Genomic DNA, 25890 nt, shown 5'->3' with positions numbered 1-25890 from the left:
TTGCAAGTCAACAACTGCTAAAGGCAATGTATATGCAAAGGTGATTGGAAGGAAATCAAGATGTAGAGAGGAAAAATGCATTGAATTGCTAATTCTTTTTTCCTTTAGTTTTATTGAGATATAATTGACATATATTGTATAAGTTTAAGGAGTCCAATGTGTTTGAGTTGCTAGTTCTAATGTTGTTTATAAATCTAAAAATGAAAATGTTTCACAGCCAAGAAGTAAAGAAGATGGCTATCTTCAATAAAATTGCAAGCCATCAAAAATTTCAAAAGTGTTTTTGTTGATTCAAGTGCAAGAAGAAGCAAAAGTAATAGTAAGCTAGTGCATCTGAGATGTATTCTTAATCTGGAGTCAGTATTTATGAGATGATTGTGTTCCTGGTTCAATATGTTATGTTGACTGATCAATAGTTGTATTTAAAGGATATGGCCTGGGGCACCTGGCTGGCTGAGTCAGTGGAGCATGTTGAGTCTTGATCTCAGTGTTGTTTGAGTTCCATGGGCATAGGGATTACTTTAAAAAATAATAATAAAGGACATGGCCCATTTAGGGTAATTTTCCTTTAATTGCAGGAAAATATAGAATAAAAATTTGAATTTACTATGTTTAAATTCTTATTAAACATTTAAAATTGTTTTACTATTCCTTTATTCTTGCTTCTTATAAATGACTTGCAAAATGTCTTAAAAATATGAAGTAAAAAGCAGATCCATTGGTGATGATTGGTGTACTGAGGGTTAAAGAAGCAGGGGTTTATTTGTTTCATATAACAAGCAATAGAGGACACAAAACAGGACCCTCTCTTACAGACTGTTTTTGGCTTCAGATAACAGAAATATCATCTCATCAAATGGGGAAGGTCAGCTCAGGGTAGAGGTATTATGGATCAACAATGTATTAAGGACACAGCTTGCTTCCACCTCTCTGCTCTGCCATCTCCAGAACTGGTTTCATGCCCAGGCTGGTAGCAAGATCCGTAGCATTACATGTAAACACACAACATACACAGGGAGAAAACAACAACAACCCACATCTCTCCTTATAGTTCTCTATTAAGACCGAGAAAACATTCTCCAGGATCACTTTCCTCTGGCTCCTTTCCTTCTTGGCTAGAATGGCCTCAAGCGCTCATTCCTGAACCAACACCTTGCAAAAGCAATGAGATTACCCTTAGATCACTTAGACAGAGTTTGGGGATAATGTCAGTTTACCCTGAGGCACGCTGGCCTGGGGGAGGGATGGACACCTGAAAAAACTGGGGTTGTGTTGGGAGGAAGGGGTAACAGATATTAGGTAGGCTACAGTGTACCAGGCAGTCTAACTTTACAATTGACACTCCTAAAGGAACTTCCAGAACACGCATTAACTGGAGAGAACTGTCACCAGGACTCAGAACAGAATAAGTAAATCAGCTCTTTTACAATTCCCCCTTTTCCATCTTAAGTGTTACTCTAACATCTCCCAAGAATTCAGGATATTGTTTTACTTCCTCCTCTTGACAGCTGCATACAGGAGCAGCCAGCTGACAGATTTTCTAAGAGGGAGTGAGGTTATAAAGTGAATTAGATGTATGGAATCAGGAGACAAGCCACACAACTGTGCTGGAGACTGGGAGTGGGACAAGCTTCAGGGAAGAGGCAGCGACCAGTGCATGACAGGCAAAAGATGAGGTTTTGAAGAGGCCTTGAAAAGACAAGAAGAGAAATAATGAAACTGGGATAGGAGAGCTGTCTAGAGCTAGCTTCCCAAATTTTGCTGGTTAGGATTTTTGTTTGCTTTTAGAATTCAGAGCAAGAGGTGTGGCCAGAACCAGAATGAGGAAGAATGTGTGTTGAAAGGAAGCAAAGTGAGAAAAGGGGGAGAAGGGAAGCATTTTAGTTCCTTTTTTTTCTCTCCGAACTGAAGTTGGTCCTTAATAGTTTGAGATGCACATACTCCCTTTATAGTTGCCCAGTGAGGATCAAAATTGAGGGTGATGTCTGGGGCAGGCTGATTTTTAAATTGCCTCTTTTGGGTGATGCTGCACATTTGGACTGGGCTGGAATTAAACTAGTCCTTGGAGGTGAGGAACAAGGGACATCATGCCAAATTCCTCTTTAACGTGCAGTTACAAAAGTGGTAGGCTATCAACAGTATGCACTTCAGTTTGGGGCATAAAGGACATTTTCTGAGCAAGGACAGAGTAAGGGAGGGTGGTGAAGTTCCCGCCATAATATGACTTGGGGCCATGTCTTAATAAAGTCACAATAGATGAAGCCAGTATCTGCTATATAGGATACTAACCAATACTAGTGGTCTCATGAGGTAGATGCTCCCAGTAAACAGAGAGAAATACCAAAGTTGCAAATCAGGGTTCTGTATACACTCCATTGTGCAAAACAAGGATTGCTTACTGGCAAGAACACTTAATCCACCATTTTAATAGTAGAGATCTGAAAGGAAAACGTGACTGAGTTTCAATTTCTACCATCTTTCCCTTACCTTTGTGAAATTTCAGCACATCATTATTTACAGCTCGTTTACTACAAGAGCCAGAAGAGGTATTTTTGATTACTTATATCCACGGAAATACATTTGCTTTTTTTGAGTTTCCAAGAGTCCTTCTTTGAACAAGTCTAAGGGAATCCAGGTGAGTCACCGTTCACTGCTCATGAAGAAGCTAGGAGAGGCAGTGTTGGAAACTTAATTTTATTTCTATGACTCCTCATCAGAAAAACTGAAGATCTAACGCTATAAGGCAGATTAAGAAGTTGCTTTGAGTCAGGCACGTTCCTTCACCACCACAGCCTGTTGGGAGAGTTCTGCACCAGAGACTAAAGTTCTCACCGAGATTGGGTGGGACTGGATAGGAAAGCCAAGTCAAATACCCCTCCCTTCTCCAAATCAAATAACATCTATCCGTTGTTGATATCAGATTATTATGTGCCTTGATGGTTAAGTATGTACTAGGAAAGCATTCTCTTGTTATAAAATAGCTTCTCTTAATTTTCTAAATCTATGTGGTGAATTCCATGTGTTTTTTAATTTCACAAGCAACTTTTTATATAACTACGGTATAGTGACCCAAGATGCTAAAGATCGAACAACTAAGGAGTTTAAATTAAAAACCAAAAAAAAAAAGAAAAAAAGAAAAAAAGAAAAAAAAAAAAGACGGAGAGATCTAATCGATATGGTAGAAACATGCCAATATCTTGGGTGTTGTGACATTCGAATCAGTCCTGTGAAACAGCAACCTCACGTCTTAAACCCTTCCCAGCGCCATGGGGTTTCTATAAACGAGCCCTTGCACCTGCACAAAGCCAGGACCCAAGTTCAGGGGCTTTGTCTCAAAAGAACAAAGATCGGCCCAGCCGCTCTCTCGCTTTCGAAAGAATGCAGCCACCTCCAGCCCCACGCGCCGCTCGCGGAGCCACGTCCCTCCCGCAGCCCACCCGGGCCGCGCGGCAACCGCCCCCGCCTCCTGGGCCCCTTTAAGCGCCGCGCCCGCCCCGCCTCCGCTCCCCGCGTGCTGGGAGCACAGGGCCGCCAGATCCGGGCCTCGCCTCCCACCAGGGTTACGTGAGCCCGGGGCGGGCGGCCTCCCGGCCAATGGCCGCCGCCTGGGCGGCCGCGCTCCTCCCGCGCCGCCGCTGCCGCCGCCGCCGCCGTGGGGCTGCGGGCTCCTCCCGCAGGAGATAACTGTCAGCGCGCGAGGCGGCGGTGGCGGCGGGCCGGCTCAGTCATATGACCGGCCTCCGGCGGCCCCGACGCCGAGCAGAGTTACTCAGCCGCAGCGGCCCCGCGCTCCCACAAGGCTGGGCGGCCGCGCCGCCGCCGCCGCGATGGCCCCGCCGCCGCGGCCGCCGCCCCCGGCTGCGCGCTGAGCTGCCGGCCCCCCGAGCGCCACGGCCGGAGCTGCAGCGGCGGCGGCAGCATCATGGCCCCGACCCTGCTCCAGAAGCTCTTTAACAAAAAGGGCAGCGGCAGCGGCGGCAGCTCGGCGTCGGCGTCTGCCCAGGGCAGGGCTCCCAAGGAAGGACCCGCGTTTAGGTGAGGGGGCGCCGCGAGGCGAGGCTGGAGCGGGACCGGAGTTGGCTTCGGTACCCGCCGGGGGAGGGAAGGAGAAGGGAGTGGGCCGCCCGGGACGTCGCAGCCCAGCGCCGGCACCGGGTCCCGGGCTTGTCATCGTGGACGCGCCTGATCCGAGTGTGGCTCCGAAACCTCTGTGACCGGGAGGGTCCTTTCCTCCCTTCCTCCGCTTCCTCCCTCCCTCTCTTTCCCCGCTACTCAGGGTCCCTTCCTCCTTGCCGAGAGTTCTCTTGTGTTCCTTGGGATTCCCAGGCGTGCGCTTGCTTGGCTGTGCAGACGGGAGATTCGCCCTGAATTGGGGTGAACCCCTTCCCGGCAGAGCCGCCTGGACGCCTCTGCGGGCGCTGCAAAGCTGTGTGCTGTCATTTTGAGGGCAGCTCCAACCCATTGTGTACGTGACAGTATTTTGAAGTTATGAAGGAGCAACAGTCACGAAAAAGGCATCTTCCTTCCTTCTTGTTGTGTGTGACAAGCTCTCAAACGGATGAATGAAAGTGTGTAATTTGCACATCTTGTCGAAGGTTGATGCCGCCTGATGTATGGAAAGAGGGAGTAAAATGCTTTTATGAAATGGCTGAGGTTTTAATTTAACAATGCTGATGCACGTATTTAATAGATCCGACCTTGGGAACACACACCTTTGACTAAGAATTGACAGTATTTATTGAGCGCTTACCATCTTAAATGCTTTATGGTGATTGCTTTCATTTATTTATTTTTTTAACAACCCTGTGAGGTAGGTGCTATTTTAACTCCCATTTTACAGATGAGGAGACTTAAAGTCGGGAGAACTTCAGCAGGGTGTCCGGGATTCACCACAGTACAGCGGCAGAGCCTGCATTTTGACCCAAGCAGTTTGACCCCAGAATCCACTTTTTAAAATGTCTGCGTTAATTCTGCGTTCGAGAGCCAACTTTTAGAAGATGACTTAAAATGCCCGGTGTTGCCTTTCAGCACACTTATGTTGGGAAGTTTGTTCATGTACCTATACCAGTTTTATCCAGCAAATTTTTAAATCGAGTATCCACTTCCAATGGTGACACGCTGCTACCGCTTTTTGGCCAGAATGTCTTGCAGAAGCAGTTTATTATTAAACAAGTTCAGAACCAGTATTAATAGACCTTTTAAGAGTTTGAAGTGAAACTCCCGAGTAAATTTTGGATTAGGTTTTGTATTCTAGAGTTTGCTTTTCTTGAATTGCGTTCATTTAAAAACATAGCTCCTCGCTGCAGTTTTGTGAGTATTACATACCAGTATTTTGTGTTCGTGAAGTGTGTGTGGGTGTGGTGTTATTTGGAAGGTAAATCGTGAGGACTTTAAACTACCCTAGTTAAATTCTCCTGTTTCCTTTAGGCCGACTGAATCTTTATAATCTGAGTAGGGAATCCCATTCCATTCACCACTTTGAGTACTACTGATGTCGTGTCCCTTCTCAGGATGGTAGAATTACTTCAGACCCAGGGTATGGAATTTCTTCTCTTCCCTGCAAGTAACCCAGACTCGACTAAGGGAACAAAGCCCGGAGAGAAAAGGGCATGTGTGTTACCAGTGTCTTTACTTTGGCAGCCCTTGTCAAGGACATTTAAAGCCATTTTAATGTTGGTGGAGATAGTGGGGTTACACTGTCACTGTTTCCTGTGCTCTCTGCCCAGTTGCCCACTGCCATTTCCTCCAGCCACAAGTTTAATTGAGTGTATTTTGAACAAAAAAATTGTGGCTATATTTAGGGCCTGGCCATATTAGGGAAATTGATTCCCACTTTGTGGGAACATTTTCAGTATAGTGTTCTGATGTCCCATTGGTGTATAATGAAGAACACAAAAGTATGCCAAAGACTTTTTTTTTTTTTTCTTGACCTCGTTAGGATTGTCTACAAGTTTTTGAGGTAGAGTTTTGAGATAGGTAAGGAGAATTGGAGCTCTCAGCTGAACGTTTCACTTGATGAGGCCCTTTAGCAGTGTCCCTGCCAGGGGTCATCATGGAAAAAGAAGTGAACTAGCAGATGTCTGTACAGACTCAGGAAGGTGGGGACAAATCAACCAGCGCACATCAGATCAACAAAGGACACCCAAGCAAGTCTTTCCTCCTGCTCTCTCCACCTAGTGTAACTCTGAGATGCAGTATAACCCTCCTGGGAAAAGTCTCCTAGAAAATTTCCTTTTCTTGCCTTGTGCTTCATTTTATTCACATTTTACGAAATAGGAGCTGGCATGTGCTTTTTGGGGAAGTGGGTGCCTTCCTTATACAGGGGATTAGCTGCCCTTAGGAATCCACTTTATATATGAATAGATTTTGAGAAGTTACGCTAAAATCCTCAGGTTAAAAATCTAGTATTCCTAACATGAATTTATTTTTCAGGACATTTAAATACAGTATGTAACTTGTAAATCTTGAGGATGAAATTCTGCTGAGGAATCCGGTAGACTTTTTGGGCAGTTTTGTAGCTTTTATTACATGTTTTGGAGAAAAGCCTAAGTAAAATTAAGATCCAACTGTATTTATTAATTAATTTGTTGTTGTTTGTTTTAGAGTTTGTGGAAGCCTTTTTTTTAAATTTTAATTTTTGAGAAAGAGAGAGAGCGTGAGCAGGGGAGGGGCAGAGAGAGAGGGAGACACAGAATCTGAAGCAGGCTCCAGGCGCTGAGCTGTCAGCACAGAGGCCGACAAGGACTCAAACTCGTGAACCGCGAGATCATGACCTGAGCTGAAATCGGAAGCTTAACCAACTGAGCCACCCAGGCGCCCCAGTGGAAGCCTTTTTATATCTTTTCTCTTTCTGTCATGGACTTTCGCTAGTTATTTTAAACTTTTCTCCAATTCTCTGAAGTTCTCCCTTTTGTCAAGTTTGCCCTTCATGTTACTCTGTTTACTCTTGTGCACCTCCTAGTCACTTCCCTGGGTTTCTTACTGTTCTCTCACCCCCTGGTTTTCACTCACTATAGTTGATGAAAGAGGAAGTTTTCTGTCCAATCTGAGTAGCTAATATCATAGGTCGTTTTCAGATCTTCATGTTTTCTGGCATTCCATCTAAAAAGGGAATCATCACAGTCAAGATTCCTTCTTAAATGTATTTTATTTGGGATCTCAACAAAAGCCCTTTCATAGCTTTGAGGAAAGAGACTTCTAGGAAAACAAAAGAAATCAAAAGAGATTGAATTTCCATGTTTGGGAGAAGTAGTTAGGAACAATATATGATTATGGTATCTGTGAAGTGTAAGCTCTATTTAAAGTTATAAAGTTCCATTATGGTCTTGAAATTTGAGAGTATCCTCTATTTGCTGGTCTTCAGAAAGCTTTCACTTTGAATTAGTTGGTACATAAATATTTATTTGAACAACTCTTTGTTCGAGAAAGTTAAAGTAGAACAAAAAGAGGTGATGTGTCTAGAGGTTCAAGTCAGGAATAAAATTGGGTTCCTGGTCACCTTGGATTTGAGATCAGCATGTTCATATAGGAAATTTTAAAAGCCAAGGTATGCCTGTATGCCCATTGACTTGCATATCTGGTTCAGGTTTGAGGTTTTATTTTAAAGTTTGTGGTGTTTTTTTTTTCAATGTCTCTGTTAAATTAGTAGACCAGTCTTCACCTAAAATATATATGCAACAGAGAGGTGAAAAGCTCATAGGTTGTCAAAATACTTTATTTTGGACCCGTTAGATGAAGTGAGTAAGCTTATATATCACCTGGGACATGAGGAATGAGTGGAGGCATTTCAGCTGTTTGGTAGCTAGCTATAAAATGCTAGAAGTAGACTCCATTTTTTCTCCCCTCCAGTCCTGAATATCTAAGGCCAAATGGCCTAGTTAGTACTAATCCATATTGTTCTGGTAGAACAAATTTAAGTAATCTGTTACAGGGTTAGTATAAGTATAATTTAATCCACTTATCATCATTATCAGATAACATCTGATGCCCATGTGCTTGTGGCTTTGGCTCCACCTGTACAAATCAAGGTAGGACACTCATGACACAGGACACAGATTATTTGCCAAGATAAATAAACAGCAAAGTACACATTGGACACTATAACAAGAAGATCACTGAAACACTGATAAAGAGTAAATCTTTACATTAAGTAAGGCATTAAGAACTCACTGTTCTCATGCTTCGTGTGACTGAGGGTAGGAGTATAAATTAGTCTTCTCTTGGACAGAGGGAAATTACACAGAAGGGCTTCCTCCCCGCCCACTGCCAGCTCCCAGGATATATGCATTTCTAATGAGATTTTTCTGAAGTAGGGAGAATATTCTGGAGAAAACTCAGTGTAGTTCCACTGCACTCATTTTTAATGCCTATAACCTAAGACATGTGACACACATGGGACAAATAGCACTTTTGATTTCTTTTTTTTTCTACTTTCTAAAAGTCTTCCTGGAGGTTTCCTTGCCTGCTGTTTTGGATTTATTGGCATACTCTTTACATCCTATCTCCTTGTCCTGAAACATGCCGTACACCGTTGGGGGTTATTAGAGATTTTTGGCAGAGGTAGAGAAGGGATTGTTCCAGCTAATGCAGTGGGCTCTGTTAAAAGCACTTGGAAGACAAATTGAGGAGATCATTGATTTAGTCTTGCCTCAGTCACCATGTCGACATGGGCCTGAACAAGTCTCTTCATTTCTCTGGTTCTCAGTTTTATCATTTGTAAAGTCACAGCACCAGTCCTATGTCATAGGATTACATAGGTGGTACGGAGGTAATATGATGAGTTTGAAAATCTTTTTCAAAATAATCAAATGTGGTGCAAACTGATTTTAAGTATTACTAAGGAGCCTTTTAAGTCATGGAGTTGAGTATTATTCACATTCAGGCTTTTATTAAAATTAAACCATTTTTCAGAGACTTGAGATAGAACTGAAGTGACATGTTTTTATTTACTTTTTTTTTTTTTTACCTTGACATTGTTAGTGGTGACATAGAAACCCAAGTTTTCAGAGGAGTGTTAAAGACACACAGCAGGCTGTAACTCAGACCTGGATAGAGGTGACTGAGAGTTCAGGAATATTTTTAGGAGTATGGTGTATTTGTTTTTCAGAATTATATGCTATTTTTCTTATCAAGAAAAAAATCTTATTTAGCTGAAGGGGGAATATTGTTAGGCAGAATGATACCGTTGCACAATGGATGATACTCTGCAGCAGCCAAATCATTGTTTTGTGTGTGTGTGTGTGTGTGTGCATGCATGTGTGTGTACACATATACGTGCACACGTATACGTATATGTATACACACACAGAAAGGAGTTCTCAGTATAAAAAGCAAAAGCAAGATACAAACTTACAGGGATAGTTTTTAAAAATAGGAATGTGGGGGCGCCTGGGTGGCGCAGTCGGTTAAGCGTTCGACTCCAGCCAGGTCACGATCTCGCGGTCCGGGAGTTCGAGCCCCGCGTCGGGCTCTGGGCTGATGGCTCAGAGCCTGGAGCCTGTTTCCGATTCTGTGTCTCCCTCTCTCTCTGCCCCTCCCCTGTTCATGCTCTGTCTCTCTCTGTCCCAAAATAAATAAATGTGGAAAAAAAAATAAAAAAAAAAAATAGGAATGTGATTGATGCTGCATGTACGGAAGAGAGCAGCCCTGCACACCAGCCGGTGGCTGCCAAAAGGGGTGGCTGAAAATTTAACTTTACTCTTTTGTGTAGGATTTTTTGTTGGATTTTGCTTTGATGAATTTGTGTGGCTTTTGTGGTTTCAATTATTTTAAATGTTGAATGCCTTTGAGTATTTTACACTGTGAGGTGGAGGTGTGTGGGGAGGGTAAGGATAATATTTGTGGAGAAGCCTGATTTGAATAAAAACTCTTTGTAGAAGTTTTCCTCTTCATTAAAATAACTGGTAGTTCCTGTTATTAAAAGTAATATGCAGTGAATTTTAATGTGCTTAAAACCTCAGTCCATTACAAGCCTCAGGAGGCCAATTTAATTGTTGGTATTGATAACTGTAGGCAGTATACATGTGCAAAATTTTTACTAGTTGGGCAGGGTCACTGCTTCCCCCACGCTTCAGAGCCCACTGTAATCTTCATCAGAACGGAGGTTAGGAGCTGCCTGCAGGTCTTCAGTTGGTGACTGAGAGAGAGCTCTAATTAAGATTTATTTGAAATGTGTTTAGAAAAAAGTGTCACAACCTTCTAGATGTGGGAGAACTTGGAGAAGTTAAGGGGCTGGGATCAGATATCTTTAAAGCTAGGATATGTATTATAATTTTAAGTTCTGAAATGTGAATTGGTCATGTTACACATTGTCATTTGGCTTAGTACGTGGTATTGAAAGATGGGCCAGGCATGTGGTGTTGTAATGCATAGAGTATAGATCTAAAGAGAGCGTTGATTTTTGTCATTGTGGCTTAAGGTTGTGTTTCTCATGGCTTACTTGTGAGGTCAGTGTAAGGAAGCCACTTTGCTGTTTTGTTTCCTTGGCAAAGGAAGTTGTAAAAGATTGTCTTTGCGCTCATGAAATGCTTTGGCTGTCTGTGTGAACTCCTGGTGGGTGAATCTGATTTGGAAACTGGCACTGTGCTGATTTCTCCAGCCACTGTTTTTCTTGGTGTGGGCGAAAAGGAACAAATGTTTTATCCTGATTGTACGAGTCCCTTGCCTAGTGTGAATTGTTAGGACTGCACTATGAGGTCATGTCCTTGGCTGTAAAAGTAGTATGTCTTTCCCTTTTGCTGAAATATTTGGTGAGTTCCTACTTACCAAGTATTCTTTATCTCAGGTTTGTGAAAAATGATTATTATGTAAAAGAGGAAAAACAGGATGGACTTTTCCAGCTTACTGGGCATGTAATAGTGATTTCCCCCAACTCCACCCCGTCTGTAAATGGAACATCCATGACTCACTTCTCAGGGCCACACAGGCACTTTTGTAACCAGTGCTTGAATGGGAGGGTGGGATGGGGATGGAAGGAGATGGGCTGGCATCCCACTTGTGTTTAGCCAGAATCTGTCCAGCTGCCTTTATAATGGACTTCTGAAAAGGACAATATGCCTTCTCACACACCATGCTACATATTTTTTTTTCTTATTGCATTTTCTGTTTGTGCCAAAATAATGCAATATATTAAATGCAATAAATGCATTCATTAATACTGTAACGTTGTGGGTAAGTGTTGTATAGCAGAGTGTTCTTTCTGTTACCTAAGATTTTGATATTAGCATGGATAATCTGGATCCCTGATTACCATTTTGCTTTCTCCTTAACTGTATGCCTTTCATTTATATATATTTAGAATAGTTTTCTAGTTATTTGTCCCCGTATTCTTGCTTGTACTCTAGAATTTGTGCCCAGCATAGTGTTGTAAAGAGATATGTATACTGCTTAATAAAGCTGACCTTATCACCACACCTGACTTTTTTAAGTCATAAATGAGGACTTTTCTGTACTTGCTAGAATACATCTTTATTTTTTTTAATGTTTTTTTTTTAATGTTTTACTTATTCTTGAGAGAGAGAGACAGAGAGACAGAGCATGAGTGAGGGAGGGGCAGAGAGAGAGAGAGGGACACAGAATCCAAAGCAGACTCCAGGCTCTGAGCTGTCAACACAGCCTGACATGGGGCTCGAACTCACGAGCCGTGAAATCATGACCTGAGCCGAAGTCAGACACTCAACCGACTGAGCCACCCAGGCGCCCCTAGAATACATCTTTAAATAAGTGATCACTGGTGTTTGATTATTCACTGATGTCTAATTGAAAATGACAACCAATTCATGCAAGGTCCCTAAGTGAAAGTATGCGTGGGTGCAGTAGAAATTTATCTCTAGAAAGCTGAGGGGGACAGATTGAGAACCTACATATCTGGTGGGGACTTCAGTCTAGTTTCCAGCAAGGTTAGTTGCACGTTGGAAGTTAATGATTATGTAGCACATGTGAACAGCTTAAACTCTGTGTGTTTATGATGGAAATATTTTTTTCTAAGAAAATTGATAGTCCACGTATTTGAATACACCCCGGGTTACGTTGTATAAGAGACATAAGTAGAAATTGAACAGGTACGTGAATTTACTTGACAACATAGCAAGAAATAAACTTACAAGTGTCTGCTTTTCCTTGATTTAGGGTACTTGAGACCCTGTAATACTGAATGTAATTCTAAGTGCAGTACTGCTAAGATTTAATGGTCAGTTATCGTTGAATTTTATTTATTGGTGGCCTACTCTAACAAAAAAGTATGTGTGTGTGTGTGTGTGTGTGTGTGTGTGTGTGTGTGTATTTAATGTTTTGTCCCTGAAACTTTCCAGAGAATAGATTAACATTTAATCTAAGTTTGACAAACAGAAAAAAAGAATTTGCTTACAAGTACACATGTATCAGTTAAATGGCATCAAGTGGATTTTTGCATTTCATTGGATAAATTATGCTAACTAAACTTTTCATTCAGTTGTCATGGCAACTCTATTTCTTCACAAGTTGAAGACAAGTTAGATGTTAACCTGCACGTTCCTGGAGAGATGAAACAGGTGTTGATTTAAGATGTGTTAGGAAGAGGCAACAAAATCACCAGTCTAATCTGTTCTGCCTTTTAACACCTTATAAATACTTCATACTGCCAACTCTCTCTCCCTGGTGTATCCTGAAGATTGGACATTTTCTTTTTTCTTACATTTGAAACCATTAGGGTTATAGAAAAAAAATTGTGTGTTATCAGTTACCTCTTAATTGTCCTTATTTACCCAAGTCTTTTATAAAATATGATGGAGAAATAGTAATAAGATCCTGTAAATTTCCCACTTTATTTATTTGTGATTTTTTTAAAGTTTACTTGTTTTGAGAGTGAGACAGGGAGAGCAAGAGGGAGAGAGAGACTCCTCATCAGCACAGAGCCTGATGTGGGGCTCGAACTCCTGAACCATGAGATTATGACCTGAGCCGAAACCAAGAGTCAGATGCTTAACTGACTGGGCCACTCAGGTTCCCCTAAATTTCCCACTTTAAAGCATATATTTGAAGTAATTGAATGAAACAAGGAAGTGTACATGGTAGGGTTAGAGCACTGATATGGGAGTTCTTCTAAATCCTAGTCCTGTCATTGTGTCTGTAGTGCTTAATGTAGTGCTAAATGGTTGCATTTAATAAATAGCTGTTGAATGAATGAATGTATTTAAGAGTTTTGAAAACTGACAATCCTTAAAGATTCTCTGGTATTCCAGAATCGGATCTCTTGAAATAATAGTGCTTTTTTTGTAGGGAACTTCTTTATGTTTCTGGCATGCATTGTGGCATTGCTTAAAGGAATCTTATTTTATACAACTCAATTTCTTTCTTCCCAGTAATTATATGAAAAATTTTCTGGTATCAAAATCATAGGATAAATATTCTAAAGGGAACTGTCTTCTCTTCAAAAAACAAAAAAACAGCAAACACACACACACACACACACACACACACACACACACACCCAACTAAACTAAAAAGACACCTAAGTAATATGTCTGAGACCCAGTTATAAAATCTTGTAGCTGTTGAAAGTAAACTATTGGAAAAGTATTATGTATTATGAACCTCTCAAATTATTAGCCGTGTTGATAAAATGTAAAACTCTGTTCTGTACTTTTTAGATTTATTTGAATTCTTGTGTGGTTTGGTAGAACTGTAATACATTATATGATGAACTTCACTCAATTGTTTTTTTCATGTTTATGATATAGCACACTTAATTATAAAAACAATATTGGTATTTTGAACCCTACAGGAACTGTGTGCATGTTCCATGAAGTAAGTACTTTAAAGAAAAGGTGGAATTATTTCTGCTTTCCATTTGAGAAACTAACTTAAAAATGGGTTAGAAATCTGACATGTTCTTTAAGAAGCTCTTAACCCAGACTGATGTATAAAGATGACCTATGCCGTGTGAGGAAGTGAGCTATGAGTAAACAGTTTTCCCAAGCATAACAGGCAATGACTATTTGCTTTAGAATGGTACACTGAATAAGTTAGTTGCTAGGGCAGAAGGAGGTAGAAGAGCAGGAACTACTGTCTCTGCCCAAAGGGTGAAGAAGGACCCCTGGCAGCCTCTTGGTTCTTTCTCAGTGTGAGGGTCTCCACAGAAACCCCGTGAATATTGCTGCCTGGCCCCCGCTGTGGGATTCGATACATTTCTTAGTGCCGTGTGTTCCTGAAAATTGTCTATAAATTATGATTTGACTTTGTTCAAGATTATGAATTTTAAATGCACCTGATGAAGAAAAATGAGACAATATAAAATGATATACGTTGAAATATAAACCTCTCACTTCACACCCCTGATCACTCTTTCCAGAGGCTACCATTATTGTAACAGTTTCTTTTATATCCTTTCAGAAATATTCAATGCAAATATAAGAAAAAAAATACTCTCTTTTCGTTCATGCAAAATGGTAGTTGCCTGTATACTGTTCTGCGTTTTGCTGATAAGTTACCTACTATTCCATTGAATAAATGCATGTATCAGTACTTTAGTTAGTCCCCACGGTTCTGTTTTTTTTAAGTTTATTTGTTTTGATAGACAGAGAGAATGAGCAGGGGAGGGGCAGAGAAAGAAGCAGAGAGAGAATCCCTAGCAGGTTCTGCACTGTCAGCACAGAGCTGTGGGGCTCGAACTCACGGACTGTGAGATCATGACATGAGCCTGAACCAAGAGGCAGACACTCCACTGACTGAGCCACCCAGGCACCCCAAACCCTGTGGTTCTTAAATCTGGCTGGACATTAAAGTCATCTAGAAAGATGTAAACGCCCAAACTGCTCTCTCAGATCCAGATTCTGAGCTGAAGTCAAACGTTTAATCAACTGAGCCACCCAGGGGCCCCAGGGGGGGCTTCCCATTTTAATTGTGCCAAGTAATAGATATTAAGTGTAAAAAGCTAAGTGATAATATGAGAAGCAGTGGACTCCTGGGCCAAATATCCAGTGTCAGATTAAGATGAAAGCAAACAGTAAGGGCTCTTTAATCTGAGCTGGTTAGGGGAGGCTTTACAGAGGAGATAAAATCTGATGGGAAAACAGCTTCTGAGAGATGAAGATGATTTATCTTAGAAGTGTTCCTGGATTAATGAATGAGCTGTTTGGTTTTTTGTTTTTTGGTTTTTTTTTTTTGAAATAAGAATGCTCCAGTGAGGCAAGATCCATTGGGACCAGATTGTGCAGGGCCTTGAAAGCATTATTAATTTTCAGTGTAAATTTAAGTATCCCAAAGAGACGATGAGGGGTCTTCAATCTATACCTTGAAGGTTAATAGAAAGTGTAGGGATTTTGTTATGGGTCTGCATTTCTTGTGTTCAAACCTGGCTTCCCCACTTAGGAGGTATGCCACATCATTCTCTCTTGAAATTTTTTCAACTGTAAAATGGATGTAAAATCACTTTTCATGTAAGGTTGTTATGAGGACTAAATATATGTCAGTTATGTTACATAGTGCTTGGTACCTATCAGGCATTCGATAAATGGCAGCTCTCGTAACTCTCAAGACACTTAAATATAATGTCTCTCCCCCCAGTTTCTCTAGCTACTTCCCTGTATTAATCCCATCTCTTGAGCATCTCCAGACTGTAGGGAGATAGCAGGTAGCTTGTCGTCATCAAAAAGTGGAGTTCCTTCTTTGAAGGCATTCGGGGAGCCACTACAATTTTGAGTAATGGATTGGTGAAGCGTGTTGCTCAGCACAGGGACCTTAACCTAACTTTTGATGCTGGGCTCCAAGTTAGTGCAGTTTTACTGTGTATGATATCAGCAAGCAGACCTTATCTGTATTTCTTAGTCTTCCCGCTCTCCCCCAATCCCAGACCTCTCATCTCCAAAGGGAAAAGCCTTAACACAAGCCAGTAACATCATGCTCCCACCTTTTATGACTTTCTTCCCAGCCTGTGACAGAACCCATGCTTGATAAACCTATCAGATACAGTTATCTGGGTTTTGCTTTTTGTTTTTTTGTTTTGATAAAACTTTAGTGGTTTAGAGCAGTTTTAGATTTAAATAAATTTGAGGGGTAGGTACAGAGATTTCCCATGCTCTCACGCACGCATAGCCTCCTTCATTATTGTCATCGGTGTGGTACATTTGTTGCCAAGAATGAACCTACACTGACCCATTACCCAAAGTCTGTAGTTCACTTTAGGGTTCACTGTTGGTATTTTAGCTTCTGTGAGTTTGGACAGGTGCATAATGGCATGTATCCGTCCTTATAATATCACACAGAATATTTTCACTGCCCTAAAAATCCTCTGTGCTCAGCTTGTTCATCTCTCTCTCCAGCCCCAGATATCTCTTTTTGTATCTCAGGACCTCTTTTTTTCTTTTTTTAAAAAAAATTTTTTTTCAACGTTTATTTATTTTGGGGACAGAGAGAGACAGAGCATGAACGGGGGAGGGGCAGAGAGAGAGGGAGACACAGAATCGGAAACAGGCTCCAGGCTCCGAGCCATCAGCCCAGAGCCTGACGCGGGGCTCGAACTCACGGACCGCGAGATCGTGACCTGGCTGAAGTCGGACGCTTAACTGACTGCGCCACCCAGGCGCCCCTCTTTTTTTCTTTTAAGTAGTTTCCTGATAGTTCTGCTTCTTGTGTTGATTAACTTTCCAGTCATTGGTGAAAAGCCAGTTTTGGCTGTGTCCTAAAATTCCAGATTGACACCCAGGAGAGGAGTGTGTGTTTGAAGACTAGCTCAGTTACTCATGATAGTCACATTTTTTACAAATGGAAAGGGGGGTGCTGGGAATGGGGAAATGAGGAAACAAGAGAAAGGAAAAGCTTTTAATTGTCCAGTAATCTTATCTTACTGAAGTGCTGAGTACTGCCCCTAATAATTTCATGCAGTACTAGTTTAGATAATGTGCCAAGAGAAGTGTGCAACCTCTGCTCGTTCCAAATAAAGCTATTAAAAAGCAGCCTAGTTCCAGGAGGCGCAAACTCAGCACTTCATAATTTGTTCGTCATTGTGTCTTCCTTCTTCCAGTCTTCCCTCCTTCAAGTCCAGGGTGTGTTGGACTTTGATCTTACACCTGATTACCGTACTGTACTGCTCTTTGGATTATGCCGAGTATTGAGTTTTACAGCTTGGACCGTTAAAGTCAATATTGTACGCAATATTGAACGCAGCAGTAGCTATGTGAGTTCTCTTGAGCTTGCCTTGACCTACTGGCATGTGAAGTAGCTGTTTAAGAGGAAGATTCTTTTCAGAATTGTGTCATAATTGGCACTTGATTGTCAGAATTGTTTTTTTTAATGTTTCCTTTTGAGAGAGACAGTCAGAGCATGAGTGGGGGGGGGGGGGGCAGAGAGAAGAGGGAGACAGGATCCTAAGCAGGCTTCAGGCTCCAGACTCTGAGCTGTCAGCACAGAGCCCAACACGGGGCTCGAACCCATGAACTGAGAACCTGAGCCAAAGTTGGATGCTCAACCAACTGAGCCACGCAGGCATCCTGATTGCCAGAATTGTTGTGGTCCAATCAGCAGACCATAGTAAGTAGGTAATTTACCTTGGATTAAAGTATTGCCATGATGTCAGACCTGTTCTCCTTCCTTTTATTTTAGAAACCTTTATGTGTAAGGCACTAGGTCACAAGTACCTCAGAGATACTTTTAGTGGAGGAGGGACACAGTAATCCTCAAGGAGAAAATAACAGGGTCTCTCTTCTCCTTCATAACAAATCCTAAAGTATTATTCACCTATCAGTTATCACCTTTTTGTTTAGAAGACTCCCCTTTTCTTCCCATCCTAGAAATATTTGGGATATGGGGCCTTGGCCAACTCTGCCCTAAGAAGTGCAGCAAGAAGTTTTTATATTTCTCTTCTTTTTTTCTTTCTTTTCTTTTCCTTGCTGGCTGGAATTCCCAGTGAGGGTTTTTCTTCACCATCAGATTAGTTCCTGTGTGACCTTTTGGGGGCAGAAGAGAAGCTCATTTGACCTGCATTGGTTTAGGCTCTGGGTGGCCTAAGATCCTGATAGCTAGAATTCTCCATCTGGTCCCATCCAGTTCCAGAGTCTGGCCCAGCCCAGCTTATTAGGATTTAAGGGTGAGATTTGGCATCAAAGCTTAGCAAGTAATTAAGGGCTTATATGTCTTCCATTGCTTTCTCTGAATGTAGTTTCTTTGAGGACCTAACTGGTATGCAGGGAGGAATGTATATGAGGCATATTTTAGAGGAAAAACTGAATGGGATATGAAAGTGAGGGAGAGTGAATTGTAAACGAAGAGAATAAATAATTTTTAAAAAGTAGTAATATGGTGGCGCCTGGCTGGCTCATTCGGAAGAGCACGTGACCCGTGATCTTGGGGTTGTATATTCAAGCCCTGTGTTGGGTGTAATATATAAAATAACTTCAAGGTTTTGAGCCTGAGTAACCTGGGAGAATGACAATAGGACAGCTGTAAGGAGAAATTACTTCTAAAAAGAGAGTATATACGTTTGATTTGCACATGCTGAATTTTTTTTTTCAGTATATGAAGTTTATTGTCAAATTGGTTTCCATACAACACCCAGTGCTCATCCCAACAGGTGCCCTCCTCAATACCCATCATCCACCCTCCCCTTCCTCCCACCCCCCATGCACATGCTGAATTTGAGGTGTAGTTGGATACTCCACAAATAGTGCTGTTCTTGAGGCAGTAGTTATTAGGGCAGATACTAAGCCAGTATTTGCCAGGGGGCCCAGGAAACCCATATTTTGTTCTTAAGACTTCTTTTTCTATTCACTTCCCCAAGATTACTTTTGTCACAATTCTATTTGCTCTTTCAAACTTCGTTCAGATGCCACCTCTGGGATTGTCTTTGTGACTGACTCAAACAGGTGTGCCCTCTGAACTCTTAAACTTCAAGTTTTTTTTTTTTTTTGGCACTTACCGCATTCTACTAGCTGGTTTTTTTTTTGTTTTGTTTTGTTTTTTAATTGTCCAAGCACTACCAGATTATACCTTAAGTGCATGGAACATTATATGTATGTATGTTCCTGCAGTGCATAGCATAGCACTGAGTCCATTAATAGGAGCTCAGTAAATATTTAAATATACTTATTTAAACCTGTTTATTTTCAGCCAGTACCTCTAGTTAGAGAAATATAAATTTATTAGTTGTTATCTAGAATTGCTTTTAAAATTTTTGTATAAATTTTCCTCTTTGAAGCTTTAAGAATATCTCTTAGTGCTTGTATTTCAGAATTAACTAGCAAGTGTGTTTATCCCATTTATTTTGTTTATCCCCTTTTTGTAATTACTTTTCAGCTGCCAGGTGATGTAATTTTTTTTAACCTGAGACTTCTCTATAGATCATTTTATTTTTTTCTATACAAGTTTCACTTTAGATTTCTGAGGTTCACTGCCAAGAAATGTATGACATATTCTAGTAAGGATATCCTTTTTTTAGAGATTTGGTCTATCATAAGAATAGCTTGAACACCATCTTTACCTAAACTGACCAGACTTTTGCCCAAACCAAAATTCATTTGGCATTTACTTATCTGTTTGTTCAAAGGACCCTGAAAGATCTGCTGTGTGTTCCCTTTAGTTGGGCATTTTCCTGGTGAAAATGTATAGTGCCATTTATAAGTATGGCCCTATCCCTGGCCACTCGGTAACTCATATCAGTTACAAAAATGTTCAGTTCAGTATTCACACCCATCACGGAAAGACCACTCTGTTTATACTTCTCCTTCCAGAGAAATGTTTGTTTATGCCTACTTTTGTTTTCTGGTCCTAATCCAATTCTCTGTCTAAGATAAATATCCCACTAGCTTCACACTGTTTTATCCTCATAAAAACAAGTGGCCAAATACCTGTCTACTAATGAAGTTAACATCATGAAAACGTTAATGGCAAATGAGATTCAGATGAATAAAGGAATGCTTATTTTGGTTTCTCATGGACATGGTTAAAAAAACAAACAAACCCCAAACCTAAGTTTACTAGTACATAAATCATATACTATTACAACTTCACTGGGTTATCAGAAGTTCATTTCTCCCATTTGAATTTTATGGGTATCAGTTTTGAAATAAGTGGGCCAACCAGGGCTTGAAAGTATTTATTTCATCCATAAATCACGCCTATTCTCAAATGGTAATAAGAGTTGACAGCGGTTTTTATTTTCCAAAGACTGCACTTTAGTTAGGGAAGAGGAGAGGTTCTGATAGTCGACCCTCTGCAACCTTTATTCTGTGAGATTTCTTGCTCCCTGTTTCCTAAAGATGTAGTAACAGATTAACCAGAATCAAAGGTATTGCAATCTGATCTCCGGGAGGTTCCTTCTCCGTATTATTCTTTGTGATTTCTTCTTCATTGATGCTATACCTTTAATTTGCCACTTTAATTTGCTTGGATGAGGTAATTTCTTAGTGGGATAGGGATAGAAAACACCAGGGGGAGAGATTATTTTCTGAGTATCGCTTTTTAAGGCCCCGAGTTTCCTCTTAATCCCCAAGTCTTTGATTTGAATTTTATATCTGAGACAGGAGCACCTGTGACTCCAGGTGGCTGCTGTCCTCTCCCAGTAGTCTAGGAGGGGGCCATCAGGGGTTGGAGGATCTTGTACTTAGATGTTGTTGAGAAAGTTAGGAATATTCCCTGCCCCCCATGAGTAGGATAAGCTAAAGGTCCTTTTAATTGAATCATTTCTTTTCCTTGGCAAAGACAACGAAGATCTGTTTAGCCCATGCAATGTAGTGGTGATAGTTTCAAAGCAGAAACAAGCCATGCTGTAGGATTAGGAGGCTGAAGTTAGGAATTACATGCGATGCAAACCAATTTTTTGGGGCGCCTGGGTGGCTCAGTCGGTTAAGTGTCCTACTCTTGATTTCAGCTCAGGTCATGATCTCACGGTTTGTGAGTTCAAGCCCCACATTGGGCTCTGCACTGGCAGTGTGGAGCCTGCTTGGGATTCTGTCTCCTCTCTCTCTCTTTGTTCCTCCCCCCACTCACTCAGGAACACGCATGCATGTGCTCTCTCTCTCAATAAATAAACTTAAAATAAAAATAAGACATATTCCCCATGATTTTCTTTTATAAAAATTGTGGGGAGAGATGTATATCGGTTGAATGTGCTGCTGTGTATTAAAGACCAGTATTTCAGAGAAAGGGTAATTGATAAGATGGACTTAACTGTAATAGTTCACATTTCCATTGGTTTTATTTTCCAAAGCAATTGTATTGTATAGAACAGAAAACAGGCTTATTGGCCAAGGTCACAGAGATAGTTGCCGGAATGGATATGGCCAGATCTGGAACACAGACCTGAGGCATTGGGCCTCAGCCAATTTTTAGTCCTATAAGTATGGTAAGTTCCTTTGTTTTGTACTTTAATAAAAGCTGCTATGAATTTGTAACTAAAATGTATCTTTTTTTATTTTTAATGATCATAAATCTGCATTTTTTTTTGTATTCTTTTTTTCTTAATGTTTATTTTTAAAAGACAGAGAGCAAGCGAGCACAAGTAAAGGAGGAGCAGAAAGAGAGGGAGACAGAGAATCCGTAGCGGGCTCCACGCTGTTGGCACAAAGCCCAACGTGGGGCTTGAACTTGTGAACCAGGAGATCATGACCTGAGCCGAAGTTGGATGCTCAGCTGACTGAGCCACCCAGGCACCCCTTGTGTTCTTTTGTGTGCTGAACCTTTGTGTTATTTTCATTAGATTTTGGTATTGAGGTGCTCAGAGCTGTAACCTTTAACTCTTAAAGATACCTTTAAGCTCCTTCACATGGCTGGCCCTGTCTCGTTTCTCTTTGCTCTTCCCCTCACACTTCTTAACACCAGTCAAAGTGAACTTGTCTCAGTTCCTCAAAAAGCTTTGAGCTTTCCCTTTATAAAGATGGCTTTGCCTGGAACTCACTTCCTCCATTCTACCTTAACCTACTGACTCCTACCTAGTGTGGTGGTTAGGAGTGGGTGTGGGCTTTGGAACCAGACTTCACATTTCCAGTCCTGACACCATCACTTAAGAGCTGTGAGATCTTGAATCAGTTACTGAACAGCTCTGTACTGTGCTGCTCTTTTGTACATTGGGAATAGTAGTAACCACCTCATGGCATGTTTGTGAGATTTAAATGGGTTTGCTTTTGCGATGTGAGAGCAATGCCTGGCACTTAGTATGTGCTGATATCTGGAAGCCTGTGCTGATAATGCCCGGCTCTCCAGTGGCCTAGATATATGTACCTCCTGCTCTTTCTCATATTCATCATTGCACTTTGCACCCTACCTGCTGCACTGGAGTTGCCTGTGCACGCCCCTCCCTCTCTATTTAGGGCGAGGGATGACCATGCCATCTTTGTTTTTCTTTGTTTTTATTTTTTTAAGTTTATTTATTTATTTTGAGAGAGAGAGAGAGAGAGAGAGAGAGAGAGAGAGAGAGAGAGAGAGAAATGCAGAGCACACAAGTGAGAGAGGGGCAGAGAGAGGGAGACAGAGAATCCCAAGCAGGCTCTGAGCTGTCAGCACAGAGCCCAACGTGGAGCCTCAACCCACAAACGGTGAGATCATGACCTGACCCGAAGTCAAGAGCTGGATGCTTAACTGAGCCACCCAGGTGCCCCAACCATGCCATCTTTGTATTATTCGCTTTGGGATACAGCTCCTGGCACTTAATATAGGCACTTGGGAAATGTTTGAATACATAAATAAGCAAGGCTGTGTCACCTTATGTTGTAAGCTTAACGTCTTTGACCTCAGCTTTCCTTTCCTTTAGTGGAGACCTTTTAAGCTTTTATTTGGAACTTTTGATGGGGGTAATTTTAGGACAAGGGAGGTGATAGAAACGATCATCTTCTAGTTTAGCTTTGGCTTCATTATGGAAGCTTTTGGAGTGGTAACACATTATTGCTTTAGTGTAGTTTATTCTGTGAGAGAAGAGGCTGAATATAAGGACAGGCCTCCTGAAAAGTTGCTGTGTTCGTTAAAAAACGTTAAAGTGGGTTCCACAGAGAATAGGCTAGACTCATGAGGAACACCCGATTGATGTTGACCACAATCTGGATTTAATCTAATAATTGTTACAGCCTCCCTGGAAATCACAGGATTTCCCGGCATTCAGCTTTTGTTGGCAATCAGGTGTGCCTATGGCCATAATGTAGCCACTTAACTTTTCCTCCTTACTAGCTCTGTCTTTATAGTCAAGAATAAAAACAATGTAAAAGGAAAAGCTTATGTAAGAGTAAAATAGTTTCTGGCTGAAAGTAACAGATTTTTTTCTACTCTAGGGGTGGTAGTCATCTGGCATGGTCATGGCAGATCCCCTGATGGTAGGGGGTTCCAGGTGAAAATAATGCCTGAGTTAGGGGAAAAGGGAGAAGGAGGAAGGGGTTTGCTATGCTGCTGTGATTCTTTTGATTAATGCCATTAAAAATTTGGAGTACTTGGAGAATGAGACTAACAATTAACTGCTGTAAACTTTTGTATTTTCAAGGGACAGTAGTAAAAAGCAAAGGTTAACTCCAAACTGGACTTTCACAACAGTGTAATTTGAAAAACAAGTTCCATTTCTTGTTTGTTCTTGCCTTCCTATGTCTTATCTGCCATGATAGAATAAGGATAATAATACAATTTAGTGAGCACAGACTATGTACAGGCACTGTTCTAATCACTTTCTATATGCAGCCAATGTATATATATATATATGTATAGTATTTACAGTTTATTATATAGCCTTTTATTCTTTCCAAAGAAAGCAAAGAAGGATGCATGGTAGTATATATATGTGTCAGGTTTGAACTCCACTTCTTCTGCTTACTAGCTGTGCAATTTTGGACAAATTACTTTCTATCTCACTTTTTCTATATAAAAACAGAAATAGAGTCTCAATTAGATGAAGTAGTGAGAGCAAAGTACTGTGCTAGGCTCATAGAGTGGCTCAGTTGTGTTACCTAAGTAAGTAAAGAACCACTTGTTATACTGTCTTCTACTGAATGTGACCTTTGACTTGATTGGTATCCAGGGAAATTTATGAAAAATTTCAGAGCATTTCTACTATGGCTCCAACCGGGAAGTTAATTAGGTATATTTATCTGTGCTTCTACCAATAAGAGATGAGAGCACTGTAACCTCTGCCCAGGCTTACTAGACCTTTCCCCATCTCCAGTCACCCCTTGTCATTGGTTCGTTCTTTCTTTCTTTCTTTCTTTTTTAATGTTTATTTATTTTGAGAGAGAGCGAGCACAAGTGAGCACAGGGGAGGGAGGGAGGGGGGGGGAGAGAGAGAGAGAGAGAGAGAGAGAGAGAGAGAGAGAGAGAGAGAATCCCAAGCAGGTTCCATGTGCTTTCAGTGTGAAACCTGATTCAGGGCTCAAACTCACAAACTGCAGGATCATGACCTGAGTCAAAATCAAGACTTGAAAGCTTAACCGACTGAGCCACCCAGGCACCCGGTTCCTTATTTCTGTGCAAAGTCAGAAAACATTAGAGCAGTGTTTCTCCACATGAGGAACTGATGCTTCCTCATTGAACTAGTCTGTTTCTCAGACCAAGAGGGGACTGTGATGCATTCATGGTGTCTACACCACTTCGTATTATTCTTAAAGCTATACTTTCCTGCAACAACAACTACTCCTTATCCTCTTGGTTTTTGAGCACTCTCCTGCCATCCTTCCTTCCCCGCATAGCCCCTAAAAGCAGGATTGGGGTGTGTGTGTGTGTGTGTGTGTGTGTGTGTGTGTATCTAGGTGTGTCTGTGTAAAATAGCAGCCTCTTACCACTTGGAAGGCATTTTCCCTTGGTTAAGATGTTAAAGATATTATTGTTATGAAGAACAGTTCACTTATTTATTAGAATAATGGCTGTATTATAGGTTAACTTGATTTTTGTAGGAAAGCCAGGTATTCTGACCACACTTTATAATAATGTTTCTGATTTGTACTCTGAACTCTAAAGTTATTGAATGGATTTGTAGACCCTATACAATAAATCTTCAAAAACTTCTATTGAACATCTTTGATATTTCAGATATAATGAGTTGGTAGAATACAGAAATGAGTAAGACACATCCCTGCCCTGAGCAGTTCAGTTCCTGAGGGTTTATTTCATCCTGTTCCATTGTAACGTGTAATAGGACCTAACAGGGTACCAAGGTAGAGGCAAGGAGGCCTTACAAAAGTGCTTAATGCTTGTTAAGTGACTAAAGTCTCTAAGCTTGGTAGATGCCTTGATTTTTCAGTTTTTCCCCCCAGTTAGCACTTTCTTAGGTTTTTATCTTCCCATATAGTTCAATGCTAAATATATATGTTGTTCTCATATTTGAGCTCATAATTTTTTTATTCTTGTTGTCTTTCCAGTATTGTTTCTACATGGCTCTGTAACTTCATTCTTTCTTTTTGTGTTCACAAATACTCCAGGCTTTAGATATTTTTTGTTTCATTTTTGTTTTTGTTTCTGCATTGAGAACCTTTAAGAAGTTTTCATGTTGGTATGTTTGTGATAGTAGGAATGTTACTAGTCACAGCTGGCCAGTGTCTAAATGCAGGAAATTCTCTTTTGGAATGTCATTGCTTTCCACAGGCTTAGAGGGTAATGCCTGCCCAACTGTCAATGTATGCCGTCAGTAATGACCATGTGTGTTTCATTTCCCACACCTTCTCTGCCTTGTATAGAATAAAGGGTGAAGGTTATATAAATTGATAATTTTGAGGGCATTATTAAGGGCTGGGATAGGTAAGAGGTGGTGGAGGCAGTGTCCCTGAGCAGGTGAGAGACAATGAGACTCAGAGACCAGGGTCTATCTAGTCTTTCCCCTAGACTAGAAAAAGCAAAGCTTTTTCTCATAGGAGGCAAAGGTGCGTGTGGGTAAGTGGCTTCTGTATGCCAAGCACTGTGCTAATTTCTGGGAACAAATGGAAGATTGAGACATGATCTGCTCTCAGGGAGGTTTCAGTG

General features: G+C 41.1%; 1 protein-coding gene across 3 annotated transcripts in view; it reads left to right on the top strand.

Annotated features, from left to right (window-relative positions):
- The first annotated feature begins 3847 nt into the window (after positions 1 to 3847).
- FNIP2 (folliculin interacting protein 2) overlaps positions 3848 to 25890 on the top strand; it is a 132313-nt gene continuing 110270 nt past the window's right edge. Inside the window, exon 1 of one of the 3 annotated variants that reach the window (XM_047856471.1) lies at positions 3848 to 4035. In XM_047856471.1, coding sequence (XP_047712427.1) covers positions 3923 to 4035 — 113 coding nt within the window. In that variant the 5' untranslated portion in view covers positions 3848 to 3922. Of the gene's footprint in view, positions 4036 to 17422; positions 17503 to 25890 lie in introns of those variants that run through there. The other 2 variants (XM_047856473.1, XM_047856475.1) reach the window with 2 other exon arrangements.

Source organism: Prionailurus viverrinus, chromosome B1, assembly GCF_022837055.1.
Source record: "Prionailurus viverrinus isolate Anna chromosome B1, UM_Priviv_1.0, whole genome shotgun sequence".
Classification (NCBI taxonomy): Eukaryota; Metazoa; Chordata; class Mammalia; order Carnivora; family Felidae; genus Prionailurus; species Prionailurus viverrinus.
The sequence above is the reverse complement of the archived record's forward strand: the minus strand, read 5'-3'. Positions and strand labels throughout refer to the sequence as shown.